The sequence below is a fragment of the Vicugna pacos genome, chromosome 8 (assembly GCF_048564905.1).
Source record: "Vicugna pacos chromosome 8, VicPac4, whole genome shotgun sequence".
In the NCBI taxonomy this organism is placed as follows: Eukaryota; Metazoa; Chordata; class Mammalia; order Artiodactyla; family Camelidae; genus Vicugna; species Vicugna pacos.
In genome coordinates this window covers 48,968,967-48,995,931 of record NC_132994.1, presented here as the reverse complement: position 1 = coordinate 48,995,931, position 26,965 = coordinate 48,968,967, and the positions used below count along the sequence as shown (strand labels likewise).

Here is a 26,965-nt window from a genome sequence, read left to right as displayed (position 1 = left end):
AGAAAGAAGGAAACTGTGAGATAGGAAAGTTTGAGAGGGCATGGAACACATGGGCACTCTGATGGCTGGACCACAGAGTTTCTTTCTCAGCTACAGCTCTGGAAGGGTCTCAGAGACTTCATTGTATCCTTAAGATAGCAGGTTTTTAAACAGGGGACCAAGGCAATCAAATTTGAGTTTTATAAAGATATTTATCCATCAGGTATGTAATAGAGTATTAGAATAGAAATATCGGAGGCAGAAAGAAAGTTAGACGGCTTTTTCTATAATTTAGATAAGAAATGATGTGGGCTGAACACCAACTGTTTCACATCTTAAATCATGTTGGTTGCTTTGCTCTGACACATGCCACATTTTCCACAGCCAGGCTTACATATCATCATGGCATTTGGATGTGGACAATAGTTCAGCTGGGAAACATTATTTTCTTTTCAATTGGTATCAAGTGGTCACTATGCCATGCTTTGTAGAGTTACTATTTCACTGTTAGTAGTCAGCTGATTGCATGATTCTATTTGGTGTTAGAATCATAATAATTTAACTCTGCAAGAGGCTTTCTGATTATTTTGGTCTATTTGTTTTCATAGCATGTTTCTCCAAAACCTAGGTTTTTTGGGGGGAAAACACAGATGAGGCTATGGGATAAAATGAAGACAGATCTCCTCGCCTTGTCACCCAGTATAACCAGAACTGGCCCTGTCAGTCAGTGGAACGGCACCATTCCTGTCTCCCACAGTAACCAGCACCAGCTCTGTCCCCATTTGAACTAGTTTTTTTGTTTGTTTGTTTTTTCATGTCCTACCTAAGATTTTGTTTGTAAAACAGGTTCTGGTGCTAAAATTGTAACCTTCCGCCAACTTCACCAGTGAAAAATGGAGACAATGAAGTTAAGGGTCTTGCTTGTGTTTATACTTAGCTAGTGGGTAGCAGAGTTCAAATAGTAAATCTGTTAACACACACTCAGGAAGAGCTGGAGTCTCTTCTAGAATCTAAAACTGCCCCTAATCCCCATGTCATATTCTGGTCTTGCCAAGTTTCCTCATTCCAGATATTAATGGGCAGTGCACTTCAGACTTCCTATTTAAAAAGAAAACAGATTCATTTTCTTTTCATATGAATATGTGTGGTTGTGTGTGTTGTGTGTGTTTTTCTGTTTGTAATGAGACTGATATATAGATTTGGATTTACAGATTTTGTGGTAGCTAAGGAAATACTATCTTAGGGTTCCCTTGCACAGGCTAAACTATTGCTGTTGTGTAAAAAAGTCAACCTCTGAATTCAGACTAAAGCCTGCTGCAGGATTTTTTTTTTTTTTAACGCCCTGGAAAGTTTAAGTCTTGGGAATTATCTACAGATACTTGAATAATCATCAGCAATTAAAAAAATCATAAAAGAGTGGCTCTCAAAATGTTATAGTAAAGAATCACCTGGGGAGGTTTTTTAAAATGTAGATTTCCACACATTTTCCCTAGATCTCCTGACGGAGTGAAATACAAGATAGAAATGAGTAATGTCCATTTTCAATAAAGATTTGAGATGACTCTGATGTGGAGGGGCCTGAGTACCACAGTGGAGAGACTGTTGAAGGTCTAACTACTTTTTAAAAGAAGCCGTTGATTCAAATGGTTCTGCTGAACCCCTTAACCTGGTTTGTCTCCTTTCAGTGAAAATACTGCACCATATGAGTCAGGGACATGGAATCAAACCCACAGGATCAAGCGGTCATGGGGTTCATTCCCAGTATAGTTTATACTTTCTTTAGCCTAAACATCTTCACCAGACACAAAGTTCATGTGTTTGGCACAACAAAAAGCTATTTCTTGTTCCAAACACTTACTCCATCCTTCATCCTCCAAATATCTGTTAGATAGTGAGCTACATTAAACTGCTCTGCTGTCTCCCTTGTAAAGTTTCAAAAGAATGTCTGATGGAGAGCAGAATTAAGATTAGATATTAACATAATCAAATTTTATCTCTATACTTGTTTGGAAAGAAAAGGCAAAATAAAGCGTTTTGACTTTTATTTTAAAAATCACATCTTAACTTAAAACTATTTGATATAAGAACAATGCCCCTACTTATTTTTTTTCTCCTGTGATGAGTGAAAATAAGCTTAAGGCAGTAAATGGCCTCAGGGACCTTCAGTGGCCTGACAAGCTTTTTGCTTGTAGATTATTTCCAGTTCCTTTTCATTATAAAGGACTTACTCTGGGAACACTGGGGGTGATGATCACATCAAATCCAGCCCTGGAAGAAAACTAGAAAAAAAGGTATTTACCCAAAGACCACCACCTCTTGACAGATTTGGGCTAAAAAAGAAGATGTCCTGATAAACACTTTCTAAATCAAAATTCCCTAAAAAAATGAAATATATAGGAGCAGATTTGTCCTTTACTTTTCCCTTTCCTGCTCCCTTTCTTCCTTTCCCTTCTTTCTCTTTTTCTTTCTTTCCTTTCTTTTTTTCTTTCCTTTTCTCTTCCTTCCTTCCTTCCTTCTATCTTTTTCTTTCTTTCTTCTTTCCTTCCTTCCTGTGTAGCCTTTCTAAAATTTCAACGGAATAATGTCTGACCTCAAAATAGGCCCATCTGGAGTTAACAATAGCTAATACTAAGTGCTTTTTATTTATCAATCAACATTAAATGCTGTGTATGTGTTAAATCATCAAAATAATTGTTGAAATGGGTATCAACATTATCTCCACTTTACACATGAGGAAACAGTGCCACACAGAGATAAGTATACTATGATCCCAGAGCTAATGTCTTTAAGATCTACAGTTGACATAATTCCTTATTCTTGTGTTATGGCTGAGAACAAGCATAATTTCAAATCTCTATTTAAAAAAAAAATTCTGCAAATAAGTTCCAAGAAAACCTGGACTGTGATTTGTCTCAACTAGCTTACTTATAGACATTACAATAGTATGCTCTTCAATACTTGATTCAAGACTCTGTGACAAATCCAAAGCTATGGCATCATAAATTCTGCCCAGTTGTCTGCAATGCAAGATATGCCTTGAAATCAGCCAACCTTTCCCCTAAAACCCATGAGTATCCTCCCCTGGTCTTTCTTTACTTTCTGAGACACTGTTAAGACTCTGTCAAGGAGACTGGTGTTTTCCTTTAACTACAGTAACTCCACAAGCTTAATTTTGCTTGGTTAATAAGTTTTATTAGGAATATAATTGGGAAGTTGACAACTGATATCTCTCTACTAGTTATTAGGAATTATAATACTGTATTTTAATACAAATATAAATTTAAAAAAACCAATCTGTTCTAATTCTCCTCAAACCAAGATATCACTATAGCTGAATAAGGGAACTGATATCAAACTTCAGTAACTACTTAAAGAATTCTTGGCATTTTCTTAAAATATAAATCCAAAAACTAAAGTGTTAATGCTTGTGTGATTCTTAAAGCAAATATCTTTATAAAACTTCTCTACAAATAAAAAAAATCGCTGAGCAAGTTTCTCTAACTCACATCAAATATAAACTGTGGAACTTAATAGATTAAATTAATTAAATTAAAAAAAACTTGTCTATATATTATGAACATCTTCAGTGTAAGAAAATATTTTTATTCTGAAATTTTACTCAATCAGGAGACCAAGGCAGGGCAATTTAAACATTGAAAACAACAAACAAAATCTAAACTAAAACCTAAAACAAACAAACAAAAACTAAACCTAAAACAAACAAAAAAAAAAGAGAGAAAGAGATAAGGAAAAAAACCAAAATAAAACGATTTATCTCAGAATGATGTAGCCTTCTTCCTGATAAAGGAAACGTCATATGGTAAATATTTCAGGTGTGAACACACAATGCACGAGGAGGTCCCATTTCTTTGGAAATAGCTGTAAATATATTCATCTGAGTAAAACAATCAACTGTGTCTAGTCATGCATGCTCTCTGCTCTCATGTCTGTCACCACTGCCGATCTGAAGTTGAGAGGTAATGGCCTCATGATTCAAGGAAACTGCTGAAGTGTGTACTCAGGCTTCAGTTGAAGAGATGGGTTCATTTATCATCATAATAAGCTATTATCATGGAGAGGTCACAACTCATTGAAGAGACAGTCAGTCTAATTGGCTCAATTCTATCAGCTTTTGACGTGCCTCAAGGAGATAAGCACCCTTTCACAGGTAATTTTCAATCACCCAACAAACTATCTGTTTAATAATTCATCACATTTCCGACTAGAGTCTTATTACATAGTTCTTTTTTCCATGTGGCAAGTGTCGAATTTTAACTACTTGGAATCTTAGACCCAGGTAATAGAGGCAGAACTTCAAAAAAAGTAGGGTGAGAGAGAGTCATTTTGACTCAACTACTACTGCTGGAAGTGATGAGAAGACTTCAGGAATAGAAATGTAAGCTTTATGCTTCCCCAGCAGGCCCTGCTCATAGTAACAGAATTTCCTAAAACTATATGGAAAGATAAGAGTGCTATCGGGATCTTTGTGACTAAATACAACAACCAATTTTTAGCTTATAGAATCAAGGCACTTAATACTTATTAAGTGGTCACATCAAAGCAATAATCTTTACAACATAGTGTAGAAGAGAAAACTAATTGTAATAGATCAAAATAAAAATAAAGGCTGTCCTACTTAAAATATCTTATTTTCCAACTCTGACAATATTATGCTCTTAAGTGGGGCAGTAGACAGTCTCTGAGGCAAACTCATCTCAAATCAAATGCTGGCTGTGACTTTAAACAGATAAGTTACCTTATAATTACAAACATATTCTTTTTCTCCACTGTTTTTTACACAAATGGTGGTCATATATACACTATTCTGCTTCTAGATTTAATTACTTAATCATTCCATGTTAGTATACAAAGAACTTTCCTTATTTATAGCTTCCTATTGTGTGATTGTATGTATCAAAATTCATTTAATCAATCTCTCCATGATAGACATTTTTGCATTTATCACAAACATTTATTAATGAATAACTTTGTACTTCACAAGTTTATATACACCTGTAGGAAAAACTCCCAGAGGAGAAATACATAACCGTATGTGCATTTGTAACTTTGGTGAAGATTTGTGAATTGGTTTTTTTGGATTGCATTTATAGTATATATTTCCACTATCAATATATAAGGATCTTTGTCTTTTTAAAGTCTCAGTAATAGCATGCTATCCATTTTGTCATTTTGTTGTTTTCCTAAGATAAATGACAAATGATTTCTCAGTGTAGATGTATGAGTCAGATTACATATTGTTTCACATACTTAGGAGCCATTTGTATTTCCTTTTGTATGAACTGTTTATTCATATCTGTTGCCCACTTTTTGTTGAACTGTTGATCTTTTATCAATTTCTATAACTTTTTTAGATATTAGATTAGCCTTTTGTCTGCTATAAATTAAAACAAAATGAAAATTATGGGATTTTAAAAATAAGTTTTTTTTATTAGTTTGCTAGGGCTTGCCATAACAAAATACCATAAACTGAGTGTCTTAAAAAACAGAAATTCATTGTCTCACAGTTATAGAGGCTACAAGTCCAAAGTCAAGGTGCTGTCACCATTGGTTCCTCCGAAAGCTATGAGAAAATAATCTGTTTTAGGCCTCTCTGCTTGGCTTGTAGATGGCTGTCTTCATGTTCATATGATGTTCTCCCTGTAGGAGTGTCTGTCCCAAATTTTCCCTTTTTATAAGGATACTACTCAGATCGAGTTGGGGTCCACCTTAATGAGCTCATTTTTAACTCGCCATATTAGAGCTGCAGGGTATTGATGCTGTTTATTATGCCTGTAAAATTTACTTCTCTAATCAGTTACTGCTGGGCAGAAATCTTAAATTCCTTTAAGTACCAGGTCTTTAGTGAAGCAGGAATAGTTAGATACTTGTCACGTAATGTGCTTGGAAAGACATGAAGTGATGCTTTTTAGCTTTATTTTGGTACCCTCAAGATAAAGTGCAAAACACTCTGCAGGTTTCTCAGGAAGCTCGATAACTGATTTAAAATTTTCACATTTCTGCAAAGCTGCTGTTTAAGTCACATAATCTACTTACTTGCTAAAATTAACTGTCTGATTGTCCATTTTTATTTCTAATGCTATCTTGTCCTTATCATCACTAAATGCTCTATCAGATAGCAATAATAAGCAGTGAACAAAGTGTTCTTTAACACATGTCTTTCATTGATATAAAGATTACCTCTGATATAAATTACTGCAGCATACAACTACAGAAATTCACAAGGCAGTTGACATTTGTTGAACAGCTTCCATGCGCTAAGGGCAGTTTTGAGGGCTTTGCACAATTCTGATGAAGTGCTGGAACTCTCCATTTGCAGATAATGAAAGTAAGACTCAGCTAAATTATGGGATGTATCCAAGATTACAAAACTAATAAGGAAGTGATCCAGCATTTGAATCAGATCTGTGAAAGGCATAAGGATCAAAACACTGAAAACAACTGCCTAGGGCCTCCCCTTGCACAAATATCAGCTTTCAATCTCTTCTCATGAAAACGAAGAGAGGAAATAATGTCTCTGCTAGCCCGCAATCAAGACGGCAACAGGACTGGTCTCTTCTGAGGGCCATGAGAGAAGGATCTGCTCCAGGCCTCTCTCCTTGGCTTACAGACGGCCACCTTCCTTCTCTCCATATCTGTGTCCCATCCTTCCCCCCCATCTTGCTCTTTTCCTACTACCAACAACAATTTTATATCTCACTAGGTGAGATATAAAACCCAGTATATAAAGAACACTCTGGCCATGACTGGTTCAGAAATGGCATAATATTGCCCCAATAAACTACAAAAACAACAGCTGGCGGGTCTGATCTACTCCAAGCGGCAGAGGCCAGCACACTGGGGGTTTGTCCCACAAGGACTTGGGCTAGTAACTACGTCAGAACCAGCAATCCATTACTTGCCTATAGCTCTCCACTGTGCTGCCCGTGGAACACGGGTGTAAAGTGTTACTGAAAAGGATACTGAGAATGCAAAGTTTTACATTAAGATTTGATTGAAACTCTTTTAAATCGATGTCGATTTTGCTTTCTTTAGTTCTGGGATAAGGAATGGGGGTTGCACGGTCTTCCATTCTACAATTCCAAATAAATGCTCAGAGTATCCAAATTTCTATTTTAACTTTGTGTGTTTTGTTATTCATACAATAATAACTGTGCTAAGAAGCACTGAGGCTGAAGAAGTGACCAGCGTGAGGTCCTCTGGTAGGTGGCAATCCATGAAGAAAGCATGATTATTTGCCTTCTGTGTTACTCTTAATTTCTTTTTGTAGGGACGAATTTCCATTGGCTACCATACTCCTTTAACCAGAAGAACTCCATATTTCTACTAGTCTACCTGTGTTGGTAAAAAAAGCATCTCAGCCTTTACTTCTCTGAAAAACTCTTTGTTTTGCCTTCATTTTTTAAAAGGTATTTGGCATGAAAAAGAATTCTAGATTACTAATTTTTGTTTGTTTTTGTTGTCATTTCTACCCCTCTCCCCATACTTTAAAATATTTCTGTACTGCATTCTGGCTTGTGTGATGCTTGACAGGATTCTTCTATTTTTCATATCTTTGTTCTTCTGTACATGTTGTGTCTTCTTTATCTCTGGCTGCTTTTAAGATTTTCTCTTTATTCCTACCACTGTTTTGTTTGTTTGTTTGTTTTCTTTTTTAATAATTTGATTTTGATGTACCTTTTGATGGTGGGGGTATGATTTTCTGGTCAATTTGGGTCTGTTTCCATTGATTGGTTTTTCTCCTGGCTATGGTTCATATATACCTCTGCTTGTTTACATGGCTGGTCATTTTTAATTCATTGACAGACATGATGGATTTTACATTGCTGGGTGCCCGATTTTGTTGTAATTAATTAAGGAGTACCAGATTTTGTTCTGGCATGCAGTTTTGGAAAAAATCGGTTTCTTTTAAGGCTTGCTTTTAAGATCTGTTAAGGTGAATCTAGAGCAGGCTGCAGTCCGGGCTAATTTAGCCCCTCTACTAGGGCAATACTCTCCGGGTACTTTACTAAAGTCCTCTCTATTATGAAGCTGCTCCCCTTTAGGTGGTGGGAAAACTCGCTATTACCAGCTCTGTGTTAGCTCCAGGAATTGCTCCTCTTACTACTTTTTGGTAGCTCTCCCACCAGTCTTAGGTAGGTAGGTAGTTTTCTCCCATCCAACTCAATACTCAGCCAGGCTGGAGGTGCCTTTTACACCTTTCCAGATATCTGGATTGATTCTCTCTCTCTCTCCAGCTCCCTCTTCTCTAATATGCTGTTCCACAATTTCCAGTTTCTTGGGCCTCCCTGAGCTCCAATCCTCCTCTTTCAGACAGTGCTGTTTGGCTTTTCCCTCAATGCACTTCACTTTGGAAACTGCACCCAGCCAACAACCTGGGCAACTGTAAGCCTCATCTCATTTGTTTCTCTTTCCTCAGGGATCACAGTCATACACTATCTGCTGTGTAGTGAAACTACTGTTTTATGTTATTTTTTTTTTCCCTCAAGTTTTCAGTCAGAAGCAAAAATTCCAAGGTAATACCTTTGAAAATTTTTTTAGTATGATTTTTGAAATTGTAGTCTTTGTTTCAACTAGAATTTATTTTTATGTATAATATGAAGTAGAGATACAGAGATAATTTTTTTTTCTCTTTAGATAACCAGTGGTACCAGTAGCATTTATTATATGGTCTATTCTATTATCATTGATCTGAAATATCTATTTTGTTAAAAGTCAAGAATCCATATATGCATGGGATATTTCTAGGCTATTTTTTCAGTTCCACTGATCTTTTAGAAGCTGTTTTCACACCAAAAGCATTATGTCTCAATCATTTCTTTTTAAAATGAGCCCTTTATATCAGATAAGTTTTGATTAAAACTCCATCTCCATCTTTCTTTTAGGATTTCCTTTGATTATTTTTGGCCCTTTGTTTTTCCATATAGATTCTATCTTTGGTACTTTTATTATTTATTGTTATTATAAAGGACTTATTTTTAAAGTGTTGTTTTAACTGGTTTTTGCTGATGTAAAAATCCACAATCTACTTTTATATATTAATTTTGTATACAGTTCCTTTCTAGATTCACATATTAATAACTTATCTTCTCAGTTCACAAAGCAGATAATCATATCATCTATAAACAACAGTTTTATTCCTTGCTTTTCAATCTCTGTTATTTTTTATTTTTTTTAATCTTACTGCGCTGTCCAAATCTTCCAGTACAATGTTAAGTAACAGTGGCCAGAGTGAAAATTGTTTGTGATCTTAAAGAATTCTTTCAATATTTTATACTAAATAAGACATACACAATTCATTTCTGTGTAGATATTCTTAACATGAAGTGGTGCTTTTCCAATCTTAGTTTAATAACTTTTTTTTAAAACATGGTGAATCATTACTTAATTTTACCTATTTCTTTTGCTGACTCTTATTGAGATAGTTGTTTTTTTCCCTCTCCTTTAATCAGTCAATATTGTCAATTACTTAAACTGATTTTTTGATATTGAACGAACATTGAACTCTTATGATAAAAGCAAAGCAGCCAATTTAGTTTTACCATTTTTTTTACATTATGGATTCTGATTGTTCATGCTTTGGTTGGGATGTTTGCATCTATTTTCATGTGTGAGTTTGGACAGGGATTTCCTTTTTAATAGCTCCCTGATATCAAGCATATCAAGCCACATAAAATTACTTGAGTAGTCCCCATGATTCTGTTCTCTGGAAAGCTTGTGTAAGATTGAAATTTTTTAAGGTTTAAATATCGATTGAACTCACCTGTAAACAAAATAGACCTAGTGTTATCTTTATGAGAAGATATTTTTGGACTACTGATTCATTTGCTTTTAATGTTCATATGACTTTCAGATTTTTTCCTTAGAGCCAGTTTTATTAATTTTCATTATTCTAGAAATTTATTTTTATAAATAAATTTATTGTGTATAAAGTTTTCATGATTTTTCTTATTTTTTAATTTTCTGAAGTAACTTTAGTTACATCTAGATTTATACTTCTAAAACTATGTATTGCTGTAGTCACTTTTTTCTCTATTAATCTTGCTAGAGCTTGTAATCTTTATAAAAATAAGTTTTTGGTTTCGTGTCCTCTTTACTGATATTCGTTTTAGGTTTTCTTAATTTGCATTTGTATAAATTCATGTCTTTATTGGTTTCTTTCTTAAGCTTTCTTTTGGCTAAGTTGCTCAAGGATCTCTATTCCAAAACTAAGTATGCCTTACAAGAATTAATAAACATAATTAAATGAAAAAATGATTAATTAGAAAGAGCTAGAAATATCTGGATTCCAATCTTGGTTCTATCTCTTACTAGTTGGTTTATTTAGGTTTGTTAGCTGATGACTTGGTAATATATCTTAACATAGATGAAAACAGAAATTCACAAGAAAGTTGAATACTTTAGGTGGCCTTCTTTGTGCAGAATATGTATAACCCTTACCTCCCTTGACATGGCCAGTAAATTCTCACCAATGTAGCCTAGATTACATTAGTTTTGTTTGCAACCATATCACAAAATCAACTCAGACTGAAAATACTGTTAAGTGAACTCCTTACTTTTTCCCACCAAATTGTTGTTAGACTGAATATTCCCCTGTTTAGTACCTGTTCAGTTGATCAACTTTAAAAACTGATCTTTGTTCCCACTGTACTTTATTATAAGGCACTGTAAACAGAATAATGCATATGAATATGAAAATGTTATTTTATATAATAATTTGCAACATTAAAATGTCTTTATAAATTTTATTAGGAAAACTATGAGGATAATACTATGAAAAGAATGGGTAAAACTGAGAGATTTTTATGTTTGACTGAGTCCTCACAGGTGGGCTAATTTTGGGTAGTAATGAGTTCTGTGCAATAAATGAGTTCTTGAGTTTTTTTGTTTGTTTATTTCTAAATAAATATGTTTCCTCATTTGCCCCTAACAATTCATATGGTTATTCTTCACAACAAATCTTCTTCTGGGTACTACTTCATTACCAAATCATTTTTTAAATGATCTGATTTATGGAATAAAAATTCAATCACAGTTGATTTATCCTATTACTTTTACGGCCATGCCATTCTCCACATACATAATGCATTCTTAATTAATCTATTTAATCCAACACTTAAATTGGAGGATGTTAAGGATGAGGGAGAAGTTCTGACCTTTACTTTTGAATGATTTTGAGGAATTTGGAGCAAAGAAGTCATAAATATAAATTATGTTGGTAAAAAGAGAGTAGATCATGCTTATTAGTAAGTTTTTAACTTTTTTAACCAAGATTGAAATCATCTTTCAGTTCTAACATAAACTCTATCTCAAGAGTCATTTCTGGGGGGAGGGTACAGCTCAAGCAGTGAGTGCAAGTTTAGCATACACAAGGCCCTGGGTTCAATCCCTGGTACCTCCTCTAGAAGTAAATAAATAAGTAAACCTAATTACCACCACCTTTTAAAAGTATTTTTTAAAAAGTAGTCCATAATAAAAAGTTAAAAAAAAAGGATCAGCTCTTTCAAAAAAGTCATTTCTGAGCAATCCAATCAAAACTATTTTGTTGTTGTAGTAAAATATGTAGCGTTAATCACAAAGTATTTGTTGCGCTCCTTTTATGTGACAAGAACTATCCTGTCCTATAAATCTCAAACATCAGTCTCCTTTAAATCAATAGGTTTAATTTGGGATCTGAGAGGTAGAACTAAAAGTCAAACAAGCACAACAAAGAAATACAAGAGATTACTTTCAGAATCAGATGCTATTTCTTTAGCAGACTTATCACTTGCATCTTAAGCTGAACTATAGGTATTCTTGGCAACTGCATGAAACAATTTAAAAGCTTCTCCGAGCTAGAAACAGAAAGACAGTATAATGTTGTAGAAAATAAGCACCGTTTTATAAAGACCAAATCACATAAGATTAATTTAGTAATGCTCAGAGACAAAACTGCATCCCTTAATGGTAACGCGGGAACAGTAGTCAGGCCAAAGCCAGATCCTCAGGGAACTTTACAGACGGGAAGTGAATTGCTTTTGGAAGCTGCACTATCTATTTCAGACCACTAGGGTAACCTTAAGTAAATGACTAGTTCAGCGTTCCAACAGCATTTAGTTTACTAAACCAGTAAATTATTCCAACTCTGAAATACTCAAACTGTTTCTGAATAGATGTAGACTGATGCAAATCAGCATGACTCCCTCTAGTTCTTTTGTTCCTGCCTAGTTCCACGCTTAAACAAATGCCCTAAAACCAGGCATTAACATGTGCAAAGCATTTTGAAAATAAGACTGCTGCCTAGTAGAGTTCTATGGATGCCTCACATAATTCTCTGAATATCTAGAATGGAGTAGGGGTAGGGAATTAACACTTGATTGTGACAATTGTGCTAAATACTCACGTATGAGGGGAAAAAAAAACATTTTCAAGATTGCTGTTGAGGAATTAACTCATAGTTGAGACTAACCCAGCAAGACCCTGTGGGGCCTTCCTGGGACAGACCCCTCTCCCCATGTCCTCTGCCTGCTTCTTGCCTGCAGAAAAGCTGTAGTCTCCCAGGCCCTCCTGAGTCACAAAAGCCTGGCTCAAGAATTAATGATTTAAAGGATGTGAACATGAAGTGACAAAAATAACCATCGGGTACAGGAGAACTGGTAAGAATTTAAACAGTAAATCAGCCATATGACTGTCAGAGAATCTTTAGTTCCTCCCTAAAGTACCAAGTATCTGATGCACATTTTCTGAGTTGTTTTACAGATACTAAAACTTTCACCAAATGGAAGGAGTTGACTACTTGATGACCATGAGCACAAAGCCCCCAGACCTACTGGAGCCTGAGGACTAATAATGTTAACTCCTGTGACACCACCATGTATGTTCACTATCAACCAGAGAATTGTGCACAAGCTGATCACACACCCTGCAACTCCCCTCCCTCACCTTGCCTTTAAACATGCTTCCCTGAAACCATTGAGGAGTTTGGGTCTTTCGAGCATGAGCTGCCCCATTTTCTTTGCTCGTCCCTGCAGTAAACCTTGCTTAGCTCCAAACTCTGACATTTTGGTTTGTTTGCCCTCACTGTGTGTTGGGCACACAAACTTGGCATTCAACAAGAAGATCATGGAAATATTTTAAATGAGTGGTATAAAAAATGTGCTGACTTTTTCTAGGCCTCATCTATTATCCACACACACAACCATATTCACTTATATATTCCTCATTACTCCGCAAAGAACTATAGTTGATAAATACGTTTCTTAGGATAAAAAGTACTCCTTTGCTAAACTGGCTAGTGTTTCTTGAGTTTAATAACAATCAGGCAGGGCTCTATGTTAGTAAAGTGTATCCTAAGTGAGAGCAGTTTTATTATTTGGGGCTAGGCTCCCCAAAAAAAGGATGACTGGTATGTGGCAGTTTCATTATAACAGAATACACACAACACATCTCCCTTCTGTTAGAAGTAGACTTATAACCAAGTAACTTGGAAAATGTTCTCAAATTGGTTATGTAAACATTTAGAAAAAGATAATAGCACCTAATAAATATTTTTTCAACTTAGGAATTAACACTAAAAAAAGCAGAGGAGGGATTATGTACCTGCAGCTTCCTGGTCATGGATGCAAATGAAATTCAATATCTAAGCAGATGTACTAGTGTCCTCATACACTATTTCTGTCAGATTCTGGCAACGACTCTGATTCGAACAGCAATTACTGGTAAAGAATTTAGCCTCAACTATTTAGAAAAGTGGCTTTATTGGATTTATAAACAAGGGCCTACAATTTTCCATTTCCTTAGCAAGATATTAAATCAACCAAGCTAAGCATGTCATCATGACTATAATTTACATGATGTGACATGACAGTTAAGATGTACTGTGGTAATTTGTGAGAGCTTGCAGTATTATTGTAGTATCAAAAATTTATATGGTTCAGTTATTAAGGCAAATTGTTTCATTCATACTGAGAAATCTGACAGTAAACCACCAAGGGTTTCCACATTACATTAAAAAATGTCTTCCATATTCAAACAATTTGCACACCCCGTTACCATTATTTTGTTCACTGAATGGAAACTGAAGCACAGGCAAGCACAGCTTTTTGATGTGAAAATAATCTGTGGGGGATATGAAGTGCTTCATTGTGGGTGGTTACAAGAAGCAGTTCAGCCAGGATAAGGGAAGTTATCTTTGGGAACCAACAACCAGGAACAGGATGTCCAAATTCTTTGCTCTGATGCTATTTAATATCCCATTTGCTTGCTTTCCTTCTGTCACTTTGATTTTCAGCCAACAGAAAGAAAAAGCATATGACCAAAGAAGAAATGATGGAAAATACGGCAAAGAATAGTCTATTAAAAAAAAAACTATCTTTAAGTAAATTTCAACACTATAAGAAAAGTAAGACTTTTGAAACTGATCCAATTTTGAGCCATGGCTCTTCTTTAAACTTCTCAGAGCAGGAAAAAAAAAAAAGACAGGTTATGGGTTTTTGTTTTTTAGTTTTTTTGGTTTGTTTTTTTTTCTTGCAATTTTAAGCTGCAGACATTCAAGTTGCATGTGCTATTTTATTCTTGTCAGGGATTCAGGAAGTTCCTAAATAGAACAGGCTAGAATGACTTCTTGTTATAAAGGGCTTTGAAGTGAAAGTTTAATTAGTTTTATTACACCTAGAAAATTTTATACAACATACATTGTCTCTTTAAAAATACATATTCATTGAAAACCTGTTTTATTCATTTAAACATTTTTCATAATGGCATTTAGGACCCTATGAAAGTAAGAAACAGGCCATAAATTAAAATTTTTTTCAATCAGCTGAAGCCATCAGTTCCCATTTATATGGACTAGTAAGTTTCTCTATCACAATATTCACATGCCATGCAAGAGGATCAATATTAATATATTTTTATCTGTGTAATCAATGAAGATTTCTTCAAGAGTAACACTTTACTTTTTTGGGTGAAAACTAGGCTTAAATAGAGTCAATTTGCTAAGGGATGTTTCTGTGACCGTCACAATTTCTGGTGTGATTAGGGAATTTAACTGTTACCTGACGTATTAAATTCCACAGAACAAGCAGGTATTCCCATTCAGAATGACTATACCAAATTTTGTTTCCAATAAATTGTTTAACAAAATAAAACAAAAGGAAAAAAGCCACGGCAACTATCTAGATACAGTTAATCCACAACATGGGGGGTAAAAACACCTGCATTTCTGAGATTGCTACATTTGTTTATCTGTGTATGTTTTTATACCTGTGTGAGTGGGTTTTAAAACAAATGTGTGCTTTCAATCTGACACTTCTTTTATGGTAATTCTCTTTCTGAGCTCCAGGAAATATGGTGTTTATATAAGCTTCATGGCAAGTATTAAATTAGTTATGTAATAAATTTCATTTCCAATTACCATCCAGACAAGGTAGGAAAAGTAGCTCTCTTGCATATCAGTTTTGAAATGAAATAGAAACAGATGAGAAAAACTTCAGTAAGTATTCTACCATAGACAACTTTAGAAAAAGTTATTACAGAAAACATACCTCAGTTTCTTTTAATATCTATAATTTTTCTGCAAAAAAATGCCCTAGAGGCTTCATTAATTTATTTGTTCATTAAAGAATTTGACACAGAACAGCAACTATGTAGAGCTGTATGAAGTAGGGATGCCATGACCGTGGGGGCAGGGTGGAAATGTCTAATGTAATCTGACTCAGTTGCTTCCAACAATCCAAGACAGTATATACTTGATCTTACCTTCCTTTAAAGAAAGACTAAATAAAACCCACTCACCTTATTGATCAATTAAAGCAAAGTAGCAAGAAGGAATACCGTCTGGACTTACTTTGTTTCCCAGGTACGGAGCTGGCGCGCTCCAGTAGTAGTCCTGTGGCAGGGCTCCTCTGGCCTCCAGGCTGCTGAAGCTGATCTGCTGAGGTGGATCTAAGTCATCACGCTGAGGAGCCACTCGCACGCGGCCAGAGATGTCAGTCAGATACCAGCCACTCATGTCTTGTATCTTAAAGGAAACATACAATCATCCTTAGTTAGGAAAACAAATCCACTTCTCTTCTCTTTCATATTCCTGAAGTGTTCATTTTCTTTTTAATTAAAAAAAGCTATTAAAATTTAGAAAAATATGAAAGTTATGAATATCATTAAACTTATCATAGATACTCTATTGTAGGTACCCGTTTTTGCCTTGATGTTTCTAGGAATTTAGTTGGTACTATATAGTAATCTGTTTTTACTGATCCAATGCTTTTTGAAAAATTATGATTCCAAATACTTCTTTCTCAAAAATGGAAACTTATTCAAAATTACACATGATGTTATATAAATTATCAAACAGCTGAACTTTGAATTTTGTATTTTTTACTCCACTAGTAATTTCCTGTTGCTTATGAAAAGAATTATTTCAAAAGGTGTTACATATGTATTTATAAAGCAGAGGAAGAAAAAAAATAAGATATGAAAGGCAGCTTTTCATTCAGTGTTTCCTTCCTTTCCACGTATTTAAATTTCAACTTTGAGGCTTAAGGACATTTAAATCCACCAGCTCACAATACTGTACCTATTTCCCTCCATGAGGTCAGAAGAGTTCTAGGAACTCCTAGCTAAGATCCTTGGCTCAGAAAAGGAAAGAGCCTTTAAGGAGCAATTAGGGAATACATGATGGTTTGTTTTTCCATGTTTATACTCCAGTCATAGGTGGGCATACGGCTACAATTCTAATTCAAACCATCCTACCTAGTCAGGACAAAACACGGAACACTGCGGTTTGTGGCTACCAGGGACCCCCCAGATGTGTGTGAGCTGCTCAGTGTTGTGGGTGATGGGGAGCAGAAATGCAATGGTAATAATATGAGGATGACATTTTTTAAAATGTCTTCATGTAGAGATCATTTGATTCTATATCTCCCAAAGCTGTGGAATTGCTGGGACTGCCCTGGTCAAAAGGGAGACCAGGTCAAGCTTTTTGGACAGCCAGCCAACAAAACACACATTAATTTCTTTTCTTCCCTTTCCAACGTCATGCATCAGGCATTCTAAGACAGCCCGGTGAGATTCAGAGGAAGTTCATTCCAGAAGACTTACTGAAACGCAAATATCATTGGACCTAGTTTCTGAAGAACAAGGCTGTGTGCCACCTTGGCTCCTCTGCTAGCCATAAAACTTTAGCACATTAATGGGGCAATCTAGAGGGTGAGGTGAGACTCTACAAACAAAAGGAGGAAGTTAGACTAGATGTCAGTTTGCTGTTGGTTCTATGAAATCTGCTCCAAAAGTAATGCATATGATCAAGTATGTACAGATTGAAATTTAGATATGAGAGTACAATCAGAAACTACTCATAATATTTCAACAGGACAGACTGGGAGTTCGAAATTTGTAGACTGACAGGTATATACAGAATAGAAAAACAAGATTACACTGTATAGCCCAGGGAAACATATACAAGATCTTGTGGTAGCTCATAGTGAAAAAGAATGTGACAATGAATATATGTATGTTCATGTATTACTGAAAAATTGTGCTTTACACTGGAAATTGACACAATATTGTAAACTGAGCATAACTCAATAAAAAAAATTAAACCATAGGAAAAAAGAAAAAAGACACTACTCATAATATTTCAGACTTGACTTAAAGGCAGTACAGGCAGCAAAAAATATTTCATAGCTGTAATAAGTATTAATTAGCTGATTAAAATTGAAAGGCAGGAGCAGTGTTTGGAAGACAGTTTACTAAAATAGTGATCTTTGTAATACGCAACTTTGATCATATCATTCCTCTGCTAAAATCCTTCAATGACTCTCCAAGGATAGGGACCCAACTTCTTAGCAAACTCAACCTTATATGGTATAGTGTCTCATTCCCTCTTTAGGTTTCTCTTTCTTCAGCCTGTTTCCTGCCACCCTGTACCCTTAAGTGCTGTCAAGCAAGCTATTCGAAATTCCCCAAAGCTCTCATTCTCCTCTCTTACTTCTTCTATAAAGGAGACAAACTACCATCTGTGAAGGGTTGAAAAGGCAGTGGGAGTGTGATAGGCAGTAGAGGAAGGAAGGTAAACATGTTTATGTTTATTTTAGAGGAGGAATACACCAGTAACTACTAAACAGGTCATAATTTAAACCTTTTGAAATCAATTAAGAATAAAGGTATTGTTCAAATTTACTGTGTCCTTTTAACAAAGAAGGGGTCCTGGCAACTAAAGGCTGGTGGGTAATATGTATGACGTATATAGATGTTAAAGGAGTTCTTCTTAAGGTGTGTACCAAAAACACTGGTGAGTGAAATACGTAATTCATATCACAATCTGATGTTTTTTTCTGTTGAATCCCTTGAGGCTAAAACAACATTAACTCCATCACCACTTCACCTACTAGTCATGGATACTGAAAAGGATGGTGTTGGCTTACTCCAAGAGGTTCCAGTCTACACACTGGTACCAACAAAACCTTAAAGGCTTTTGTCAAAGAGACACAAATAGCATTTGAAAGAAAATCCCATCACCTCTTCATGATACCTTTAAGTAGAAGCTCACTACAAGAAAGAACAACTTTTTTGGTTTCTTACAGAAGGACAACAATAGCAAGAAGCCCCGTGGAGCAGACGCAGGAGTCAAAGGCTGTTGCTTACGTTGCCGTAGGTCCAGTAGGAGCTCTGACATCTGTTGGAAAGCCCTGAACAAAAACACTCATCACAACCCTTGTGATTATCCTCTTGCAAATTGAAGAAGCCGGATTTGCAGCGGCTACAGTCTCCTCCTTCGACATTTTCCTGTAAATAGAGAGGTGGATTCAAAATGGAGAATTTTCTCTATTTCTGTTGAAGAAAAATATATGCCATATATTCTTCATTTTACCTCTCCACCTTATTTAAAGTATAATGATATTTTAAAAAGCTTCTCAAAAGCTTCTTATTAAGCTATATCCTGTCCTAATCACACTGACAGGAAAGAATATTGGATTCTAACCTACCGCAGTAAAAGTTACAATTTGACCTTCATCGATGTCAAGAGTCTAGAGTAAATGTCATGATAAATACAGCAATAAATAAGACTTTTAGTTTACTGCTTACTGTTCTATGTTGTGGAACTTCTTCCTCTTAGAATGCATGATAAATGATTAAATGAAAGATATTATGCTAATACATGGATGTGTAATAGAACATTGGTATTATGCAGATGGTAAAATACTTTTCACATTAAAATATGAAAAATACATGTCTTTGAAGCAAGCATAAGAACCTGACCAGTAGAGAAACTGGAGCAAACAGTCATATTATTTCCCTGTTGAGACGCAGTAGAAAAGGAGGAAAGTTTTCCCTGGTCAATTTTCACAGTGTTTCCTCCAACACATTGGTATAGCCAGTTAATTATATAGCAATATTATAGGAAAAATAATTCTCATTCGGTGACTGCTCTCCAGATTGGTTTCATTAATCCTAGGCTCAATATACTGAAAAATTATTTGTTTATAGGTAGACCTATAATGTGGATTCAAGCCAGGGAAAGCTGACTATATGATGAAAAACTGGGAAGGGTGTAATCTCTCAATTTAAAGAATGGTTAATCTTGACCAATGTCTAAATGAAAGTTCCCTACCTCCCAGGAAACAGATTCTCAATATTTCTTACACATGAATTTGCTCCACATTCCCTTTTCCTTGAATTCACTTACTACTTCAACTCTGAAGCTTTCCTTTTCCTTAAAAAACTAATTTGTCTCTCAAGGGTGTTACCATAGCCCTTTATACATTGCTCTATTATAACCACAAAAAGTATTGCTCTATCTTCTAAGATTATTCTCTCTGGCTATATACCATAATCTATTCAGAGGTAGAAACCCTGTCTTACCTTTAAAGTACCAGGAAATGACAGGGTTCCTGGTACAACACGGGGTACTAACTTAATGAAACTTTATTAAGTTTAAATGAATCTCTTGGTAGTCGTGTTTTGCATGCATAAAGAAGTGCTATGCACCTAGTAGATGTTTCATAAAAACATTTTTGAATAAACTAAGATTGAGCAGAAGATAAGAGTGATAAAATCTGAGAACATAGGGGGAAAGTAGAAGAGGAGAGAACAATATCATGAAAAAATACAGAAACTTGTAAGAATGAACAAATAAGGAAGTTCTCCTTGTATCCAAGAGAATAATTCATTTGAAATTTACTTTTGAACTCTTAATTCCTATGACCTATTTACAACCTCAACCATTTCCACATTGTCTGGAGCCTAAACAAAGAGATGTCTCTAGACCCATTTCACATGTCATAATTTAGTATCCTAGTATGTACACAAATTGAATGACTGCCACTGATATTCTTGCTAGTTTTTATTTCTAAGGTAAATTTCAGATTTTTTGAGATGCTAGATGTCAGCAAAACTAATCAAACTAATTTCAGACCTATGGTGATGAATCCCCAAAACCCTGAAGTTGAGAGCATCTTCAGAAAAGTGCACAGGCAGGAAAGATGAAACATATCTATAATAATTATAATTTAGCTTATCCTGTTGAGAACACAGTACAGCTGTCCTGGTACACTGTGTTCTTATGTGCTTGGTCTAATCTTTCATTTACTCTAATTTGAAAGCTTGTAATACCACTTTTCTGAGATTCAGACTAAATTCAACAATTAGTAACTTTTAGACATTAGTTACATTTTCGCCTGGTAACATAACCCTGAAGAAATTATGATTAAATAATTGCCATATTCAACTTAATTTAATAAACTGAAGAATCACATTAGGGTAGAAATTTTAGGGACTATAAAGATGTGTGAGTCAAGGTCTCTGTCTTTAAAAGCCAACATCTAGAGTTGGGTACAAGGACACATTTACAAGCAACTATACTTCAAGGTGGAACATGAAAAGTGCATCTCAGAAACTAATTCTGGGAACACAGGGGAGAAAGGGCTAGGTTCTGCTATGAAGGCTTCAGAAGGCTTTATGACAGAAGTGGAATTTGACCTAGACCTTGGAGCATGGTGTAAAAATTCGACCTGTTGGAGGAGACTGAATAGAGACCTATGTTAGCAAAGATATTGGGAATAAGAAATAATTCAAGAATAGCATGTCCATTCATTATTTACTCTTTCAAAACAAATGTACTGAATATTTATTTCCTGTATGCTAGAAACTTCATTTGGTACTTAGGTTCCAGGGCCCCTGACCTCATAGTACATATTTTAAGGTTACCCTAAGAGATATGGGTCTTGTCCCTTAGGAATTGACTAATCATTAAAAGTTATTGAGCAGGAGATAAATCAACAGAACTATACTTGAGTCCCTTAAGCTGGCAATAGCAGGTAACATGTTCATGAAATGTGAGACTCTGTAACAAAGAAATCTTTCAATACTATATGATGCAGTAAAGGGTTAGTTCAGTGGGCTTGGAGTACTCAAAGGCTACACATTCTAAATTGAAGACTGTCACTTGACCAGCTCCTGAGAGGTAACCTGTAAACCCTTGTAATATCTTGCCTGATTAGAGTGTCTTTGTATACCATGTCTATACCATGCTTTTTCTTTAGCAAATATAGCTTCTAATCAGATTGAGCTAGGGTCATTCAATTCAAATGTTCTTGGTTCTGATTTTTCTCAAGGTCTACCATAGTCAAATATTAAGCCAACACTAAATAATAAATATGGTGGATAGCATACTTACTTATATGCGAAACCAAGAGTCACACTAGATATTTTATGCTAATGATGTGATTTATGATTAATGGCTAGCTTTATTTACCTGTATCAGTTTGGTCTCTGGGGGTACTGGAGATGAGTAGACAACTTCAGTCATATGAGTACTCCATATCTGTTTAACTCACCCCTGATAAAAAACCTGGACACCAAGTTTTCCTGGTTGGCAATACCCTACGAGTTGTTACACATTGTTGCTAGGAGAATTAACCACTCCTGTGTGACTCTACTGGGAGAGGAAAACTGGAAGTTTGTGCTTGGTCTCTCCAGGATTCTTCCCTATGTACCTCTAATGTTTGCTTATGTTAATCTGTATCCTTTCATAGTAATAAACTACAACCATCAGTGTAACAGTTTTTCAGAGTTCTGAGTCCTTTTAGAGAATCATTGAAAATGAATGTGGTCTTGGGTCCCTCCAACACACCATGGTAAAGATAATAGGATGTCTACACCTACAAAAACAAATTAGCCAAGGAGCAGTTTTACTTTGCTTATTGTGACAAATCTTTGAGTCAAAATATTTTAGATGCTGCTGCAGGTCCTTAAGCCAATCCTATTCTACCTCCCACACTCAATTTACTTCAACCCTCTTCACAAGCAGTTATCAACTGTTGTAAGATTGACATAGACCTTATGTAATATTGTATAGCATGTGAGCTTAAAGCCACAACTTTAAGTTTCTAGACTCCCACCTTTTTAGTCTGGAGTCTATATCATGCTTTTTCTTTAGTAAGTATAGCTTCTAATCAGATTGAGCTAGGGTCATTCAATTCAAATGTTCTTGGTTCTGATTTTTCTCAAGGTCTACCATAGTCAAATATTAAGCCAACACTAAATAATAAATATGGTGGATAGCATACTTACTTATATGCGTGTCCTTATGGACTGGTTAAAGAGCATTTTGAGGCTGGTAGGAAAATGAAGAATTGGGGAGAACATCTTATTAACTCACCAAAACTCTGCTTTCTGGACATGTGTCAATATGTATAGAATTAATTAGTTATATCAGGTTCTACTTCCTTTTTCATTTCCTAATTTCCCTTGAGAGAGTATATATATAAGAAATTTCTTATTTAAGGATTGTGTTTCTAGAGTTCTCTTAAAATATATTTGTTTTAAAACAATGATAACTAGAGAACAGTACAGTTTAATATTTAACATATTTTAGATGTTTTAGAGTGGTGTGATTCAAACACAGAAGCATGGTGTTCCAGGACTTTCATTGTACCTTCACAGAGACAGAGGTCCCCCACCTTCTAGTAGTCTGCTAAAACACACCATCCTGGCAGCTTGGGTCTCAATTCTTTCTATGGGTTTCCAGGAGTATAAATACTTTCTCAAAACTTATCTGTGACTTATCAACAACTGTCACCTATGAAGCAGTCTCTGATTGTATTCCTAATTCTTTTTCAGCTTGAGAATGAGAATGAACCATTTGCTTTATGGGTAGGTTATTTGAATACTTTAATTTTCTTTACTATCAATATCAAATTATTAAAAAATGCTCTGTATATTATTTCTCATAGTTTCTTTAGTCTCTACTGTTATTCATTCATCGAATCATAGCTGAGCTATTGCATACAAGGCATTACATGAAATGCCAGAGGGGATATAAAAAAATGCTCTCAAGAGTGTTATAGCAAAGAAAGTAAGAGTATGGACAAATAAGTATAACACGGTGCAGTAAGAAGTTACTGCCCTAAGAGGGATACTGAGTACATGCTCTGGATCTAACACCAGATTTATCACCAAAGTGCTCCAACTCCCTGAAGGAAAATAAGACAGCTCAGCCACAAGGTTGAGAGAAAAAGATGTTATCCCAAAGTTTGCGTGATAGGATTAAAATAGGCCACTGCAGCACTGTTCTCTTAATTGGTATGTTTACAGATGTAAGATTGCCTACCAAAGGTCATTTAAATCAATCAAATCCAAACAGTAAAACTATTGTTGTTGTTCTTTTCTTACCATTTATGTTGTTAAGGTCTTTAAAGGCAAATACCTTATCATATAACTTGTCACCATCCAACTCAGTCTCTAAAGCACAGAAGTGAAAATAACTGATTCTAAATGCCTAATAATGAAGGCGAGAGTCTGCAACTTCTAACCCAAACATTATTTTAGTCATGAGATTTCTCTCTCTTTTAGCTGTTATTCTATCACTTCTTAGTATGGAACCACTTTCAAAAGTGTTGTTAACATATGATATAATAAAAATTTTAAAAGTCATTTTAACTGTTTATCTAAACAATATGGGGTCCAATCTGTTCTCTCTCTCAGCATTTCAAATGGGTAGCTCTCATCAATCCAGTAATTTTAATATTTTATTTATTTAGAGTTCAATAGTGCTTCTTTCTAATTTGCAAATTTAATAATTATTTTTACACATAAGCCTATGAAGTTGGTAATTTCCAGAATGCTCCAGACTTCCACTCTAGAGACAAACATTCCCTTATACCACCATACTTTCCTAAAAATGAATACTTTTGTCTCCTAGTTTCTAAACCATGACTCCAGTTGGCTATATTAACAAAAGTTAAATAGGAACAAACAAAAGTCATTATTTTTCCATTGTCAAAAATTAACCCATGTAATAAGTATTTTTATTGTCTTATATATTGCGATAATAAAAAGTGTCACTTTAGACCAGTGTTTCTCAACCTAGTTTTCATTATCATGTCCCTAAGGAGCCTCTGTAGTCATTTTTTTCGTAATGATTCCTACTGTGAAATTTTAATTCTACAGATATACTGTATATGCTGATGCACTGTATGAGTATGTTTGCCTTATACATAAAATGAATATGATACTTTTGTCCCTCAGGAACCAATTTTCATCCCCACAGGGACAAATGTGTGTTTTGGACACATATTTCTGTTGAACATATTTAGCTGAGTATCTAATTAGGTATTTTGTGGCCTACCCTACAAAAAATTATAATAACTGCCTTTTTTTTTCTTTGATGCTCCTTTTCCCTAAAAACAAAGCTGCAGTAGAAAAATCTGACTAGGTTCCTTTTTCTTGAAGTCAGATAGCGTTGGGTTGACATCAGTTTTCTTTTTGCTATAGTTTCCTCAGCACAGGTTCTCTCTAGAGAAATAGAGTCACAGTCGTTTCCCTGTATTCTTTCTCATGAAGCTGCCTTCTAATAAATTAGGAACAACTGCAGTAGTACATGTTTAACTACGATGGTTGGCCAACTGGGAATTCTACTGACAAAGGTACCAGAAATATCTCGTGACATTTAAGTTATTTTTGTGATAATTGCTTCAGAAATTTTGCAGTCATGCCTGTTTGTTGGCGTGTTTGTAGTCAATTACAAATCTTCCTCTGTTATGGCCTTCATTCTAATACATCCCTAGTATTAAAAGAAGTTAACAAAAGGATAATTAGGTAATAAGTAGTATTTGTTGAATGTTTACTCTTTAAATACAGTGTTCCGAGGCTATGTAATAAATAGCTGGTGGGTTAGAAAGACAGAGAGAAGAAAACAAATGAAAATTAGTTCTCACTTTCTCACAACCTTAGCTTTCAGTATTAAAAATAATCTGATTAACATAATATTTTTGAAACTGTAGCTGTTGCAAGAGATAAACTCTGGCACGTACTTTTAATACTAAAAATTTTACATCTATAATTTAGATTTTGGATGAGATATACAAATTGAATGTCTTTGGTAAAAATGCCCAGGGTTCGAGCCTAATGAGTTAATGAGGTAATCATTCCTGTATATAAATGGAAAAGAGGGAAACTCAAACCAATAAAATGTGAGCACACACCATAAAAATCCCAGTGGGGAAAAGAATGGAAACTTACCTCTACTTTTAAAAAATATACAAATAAACAAAAAATTAATCTAGCAGGTATTTATGATTATACTTTATATTGGCACAGGGCTTCAACATTATAATTACACCTACTGAGAGCTAGGTGGGAAAGATTTAATATCATTTCACAGACTAAGAAATGTGAATCAGTCAGTTTAAGCAACTGTCAAAGTTTCACACTATTTTTACTTTTCTTCTTTCCTTCTTTTTTATGCATGAGTCACTATGTTATCTTTGTATTTTTCAATGATGAATAAAATATATAGAATCAATGTCATCACAGGTGAGATAAACATTAAATGGATTGCAAAATGTGAAAAGATCATAAAGGAAAAGAAAAAGGTGTCAAGTGACTATGGCAGGAGAATGATTTATATTGGGTGAGCAAGGATGGCTTTGCAAAGTGGAACTAGCCTTGAAAACCGCCTAGCTAAGCAAAGGCAAAATGTCAGAGTGAGGTTTTCCAAGCAGTCTGAATAAAATCTGCAAAATTCCAGAATTAGAAAGAACTTGGTGACTCAAGAAATTAAACAAGACTGGAAGACAGTGGCTAAAGCTCAAGAACATTCTGGAGAGAGAAACCAAGGTCAGATCACATAATTTTCTGCGCCAGTAAGGACTTACTGTAGAGTGCAATAAAAAACCCAAAGCAAATCAAGATGAAAATACAGACTTTGACTTCTAGTCTTTTATTTCACTATTTATCTTTCTATCATAAGACTTTGACAAAAATAAAAGTACATGTTCCTACCTAGATCAAGGTCTAGTTATATTATTTATCAGAGCCTATAATCCAACTGACTTTGAGCAGATAACATGACACCCAACTTCAAAAGAGCCAATTTCTAGCACGTTGTACTTAAAATAAACAAATATCAAGAGTCAAATAGTATTTACATTTAATTGACTTGGCATATATCTGAGATTGGCTTGTCTCTTGTAACTTACCAGAAGAGAGAGAAATTTAAAATTTTTTAATAATGCATTAAAATTAATAAATATTTTTGAGTCTTGAGCTGCACTGTTTTCATGTTTTGAAATATAATGAGGATAACATTCAATAATATCATTATCTAAACAAAGATATACAGAAAATCTTTTGTGTAATGATAAAAGTAGTTGATATTGTATTAAGTAAAAATTTTATTCACCTCAAGAAATCCTTTTTTCTTTCAATTAAATAAATTTTAAATTTGGAATTATTTTAAAGCACCAGAAAAGTACATGTAATATCATAATCATCCATTACCCACAACCTAGAGGTAAAATGTATGAACATTTCCCCATGTGTGCTTTAGCTATATTTTTAAAGAAATAAAACTTAAGCACATTTGAATCTCACTTCACTTCCATCCTATTCCTTTTGGTCTGTCTCTAGAGTTAACTAGTATTCTGAAATTAGTACACATCATATCAGTGTATTTACATTTTTTAATTTATATGTGTGTGTGTGTTCATAG

At 34.8% G+C, this 26,965-nt stretch overlaps 1 protein-coding gene across 1 annotated transcript in view; it reads right to left on the bottom strand.

The window, feature by feature from the left end:
* LAMA2 (laminin subunit alpha 2) overlaps nt 1–26,965 on the bottom strand; it is a 518,385-nt gene that overhangs the window by 274,411 nt on the left and 217,009 nt on the right. The window contains exons 11-12 of the mRNA XM_072965855.1: nt 18,619–18,759; nt 15,821–15,994 (exon numbers count right to left, since the gene is read on the bottom strand). Coding sequence (XP_072821956.1) covers nt 15,821–15,994; nt 18,619–18,759 — 315 coding nt within the window. The remainder of the gene's footprint in view (nt 1–15,820; nt 15,995–18,618; nt 18,760–26,965) is intronic.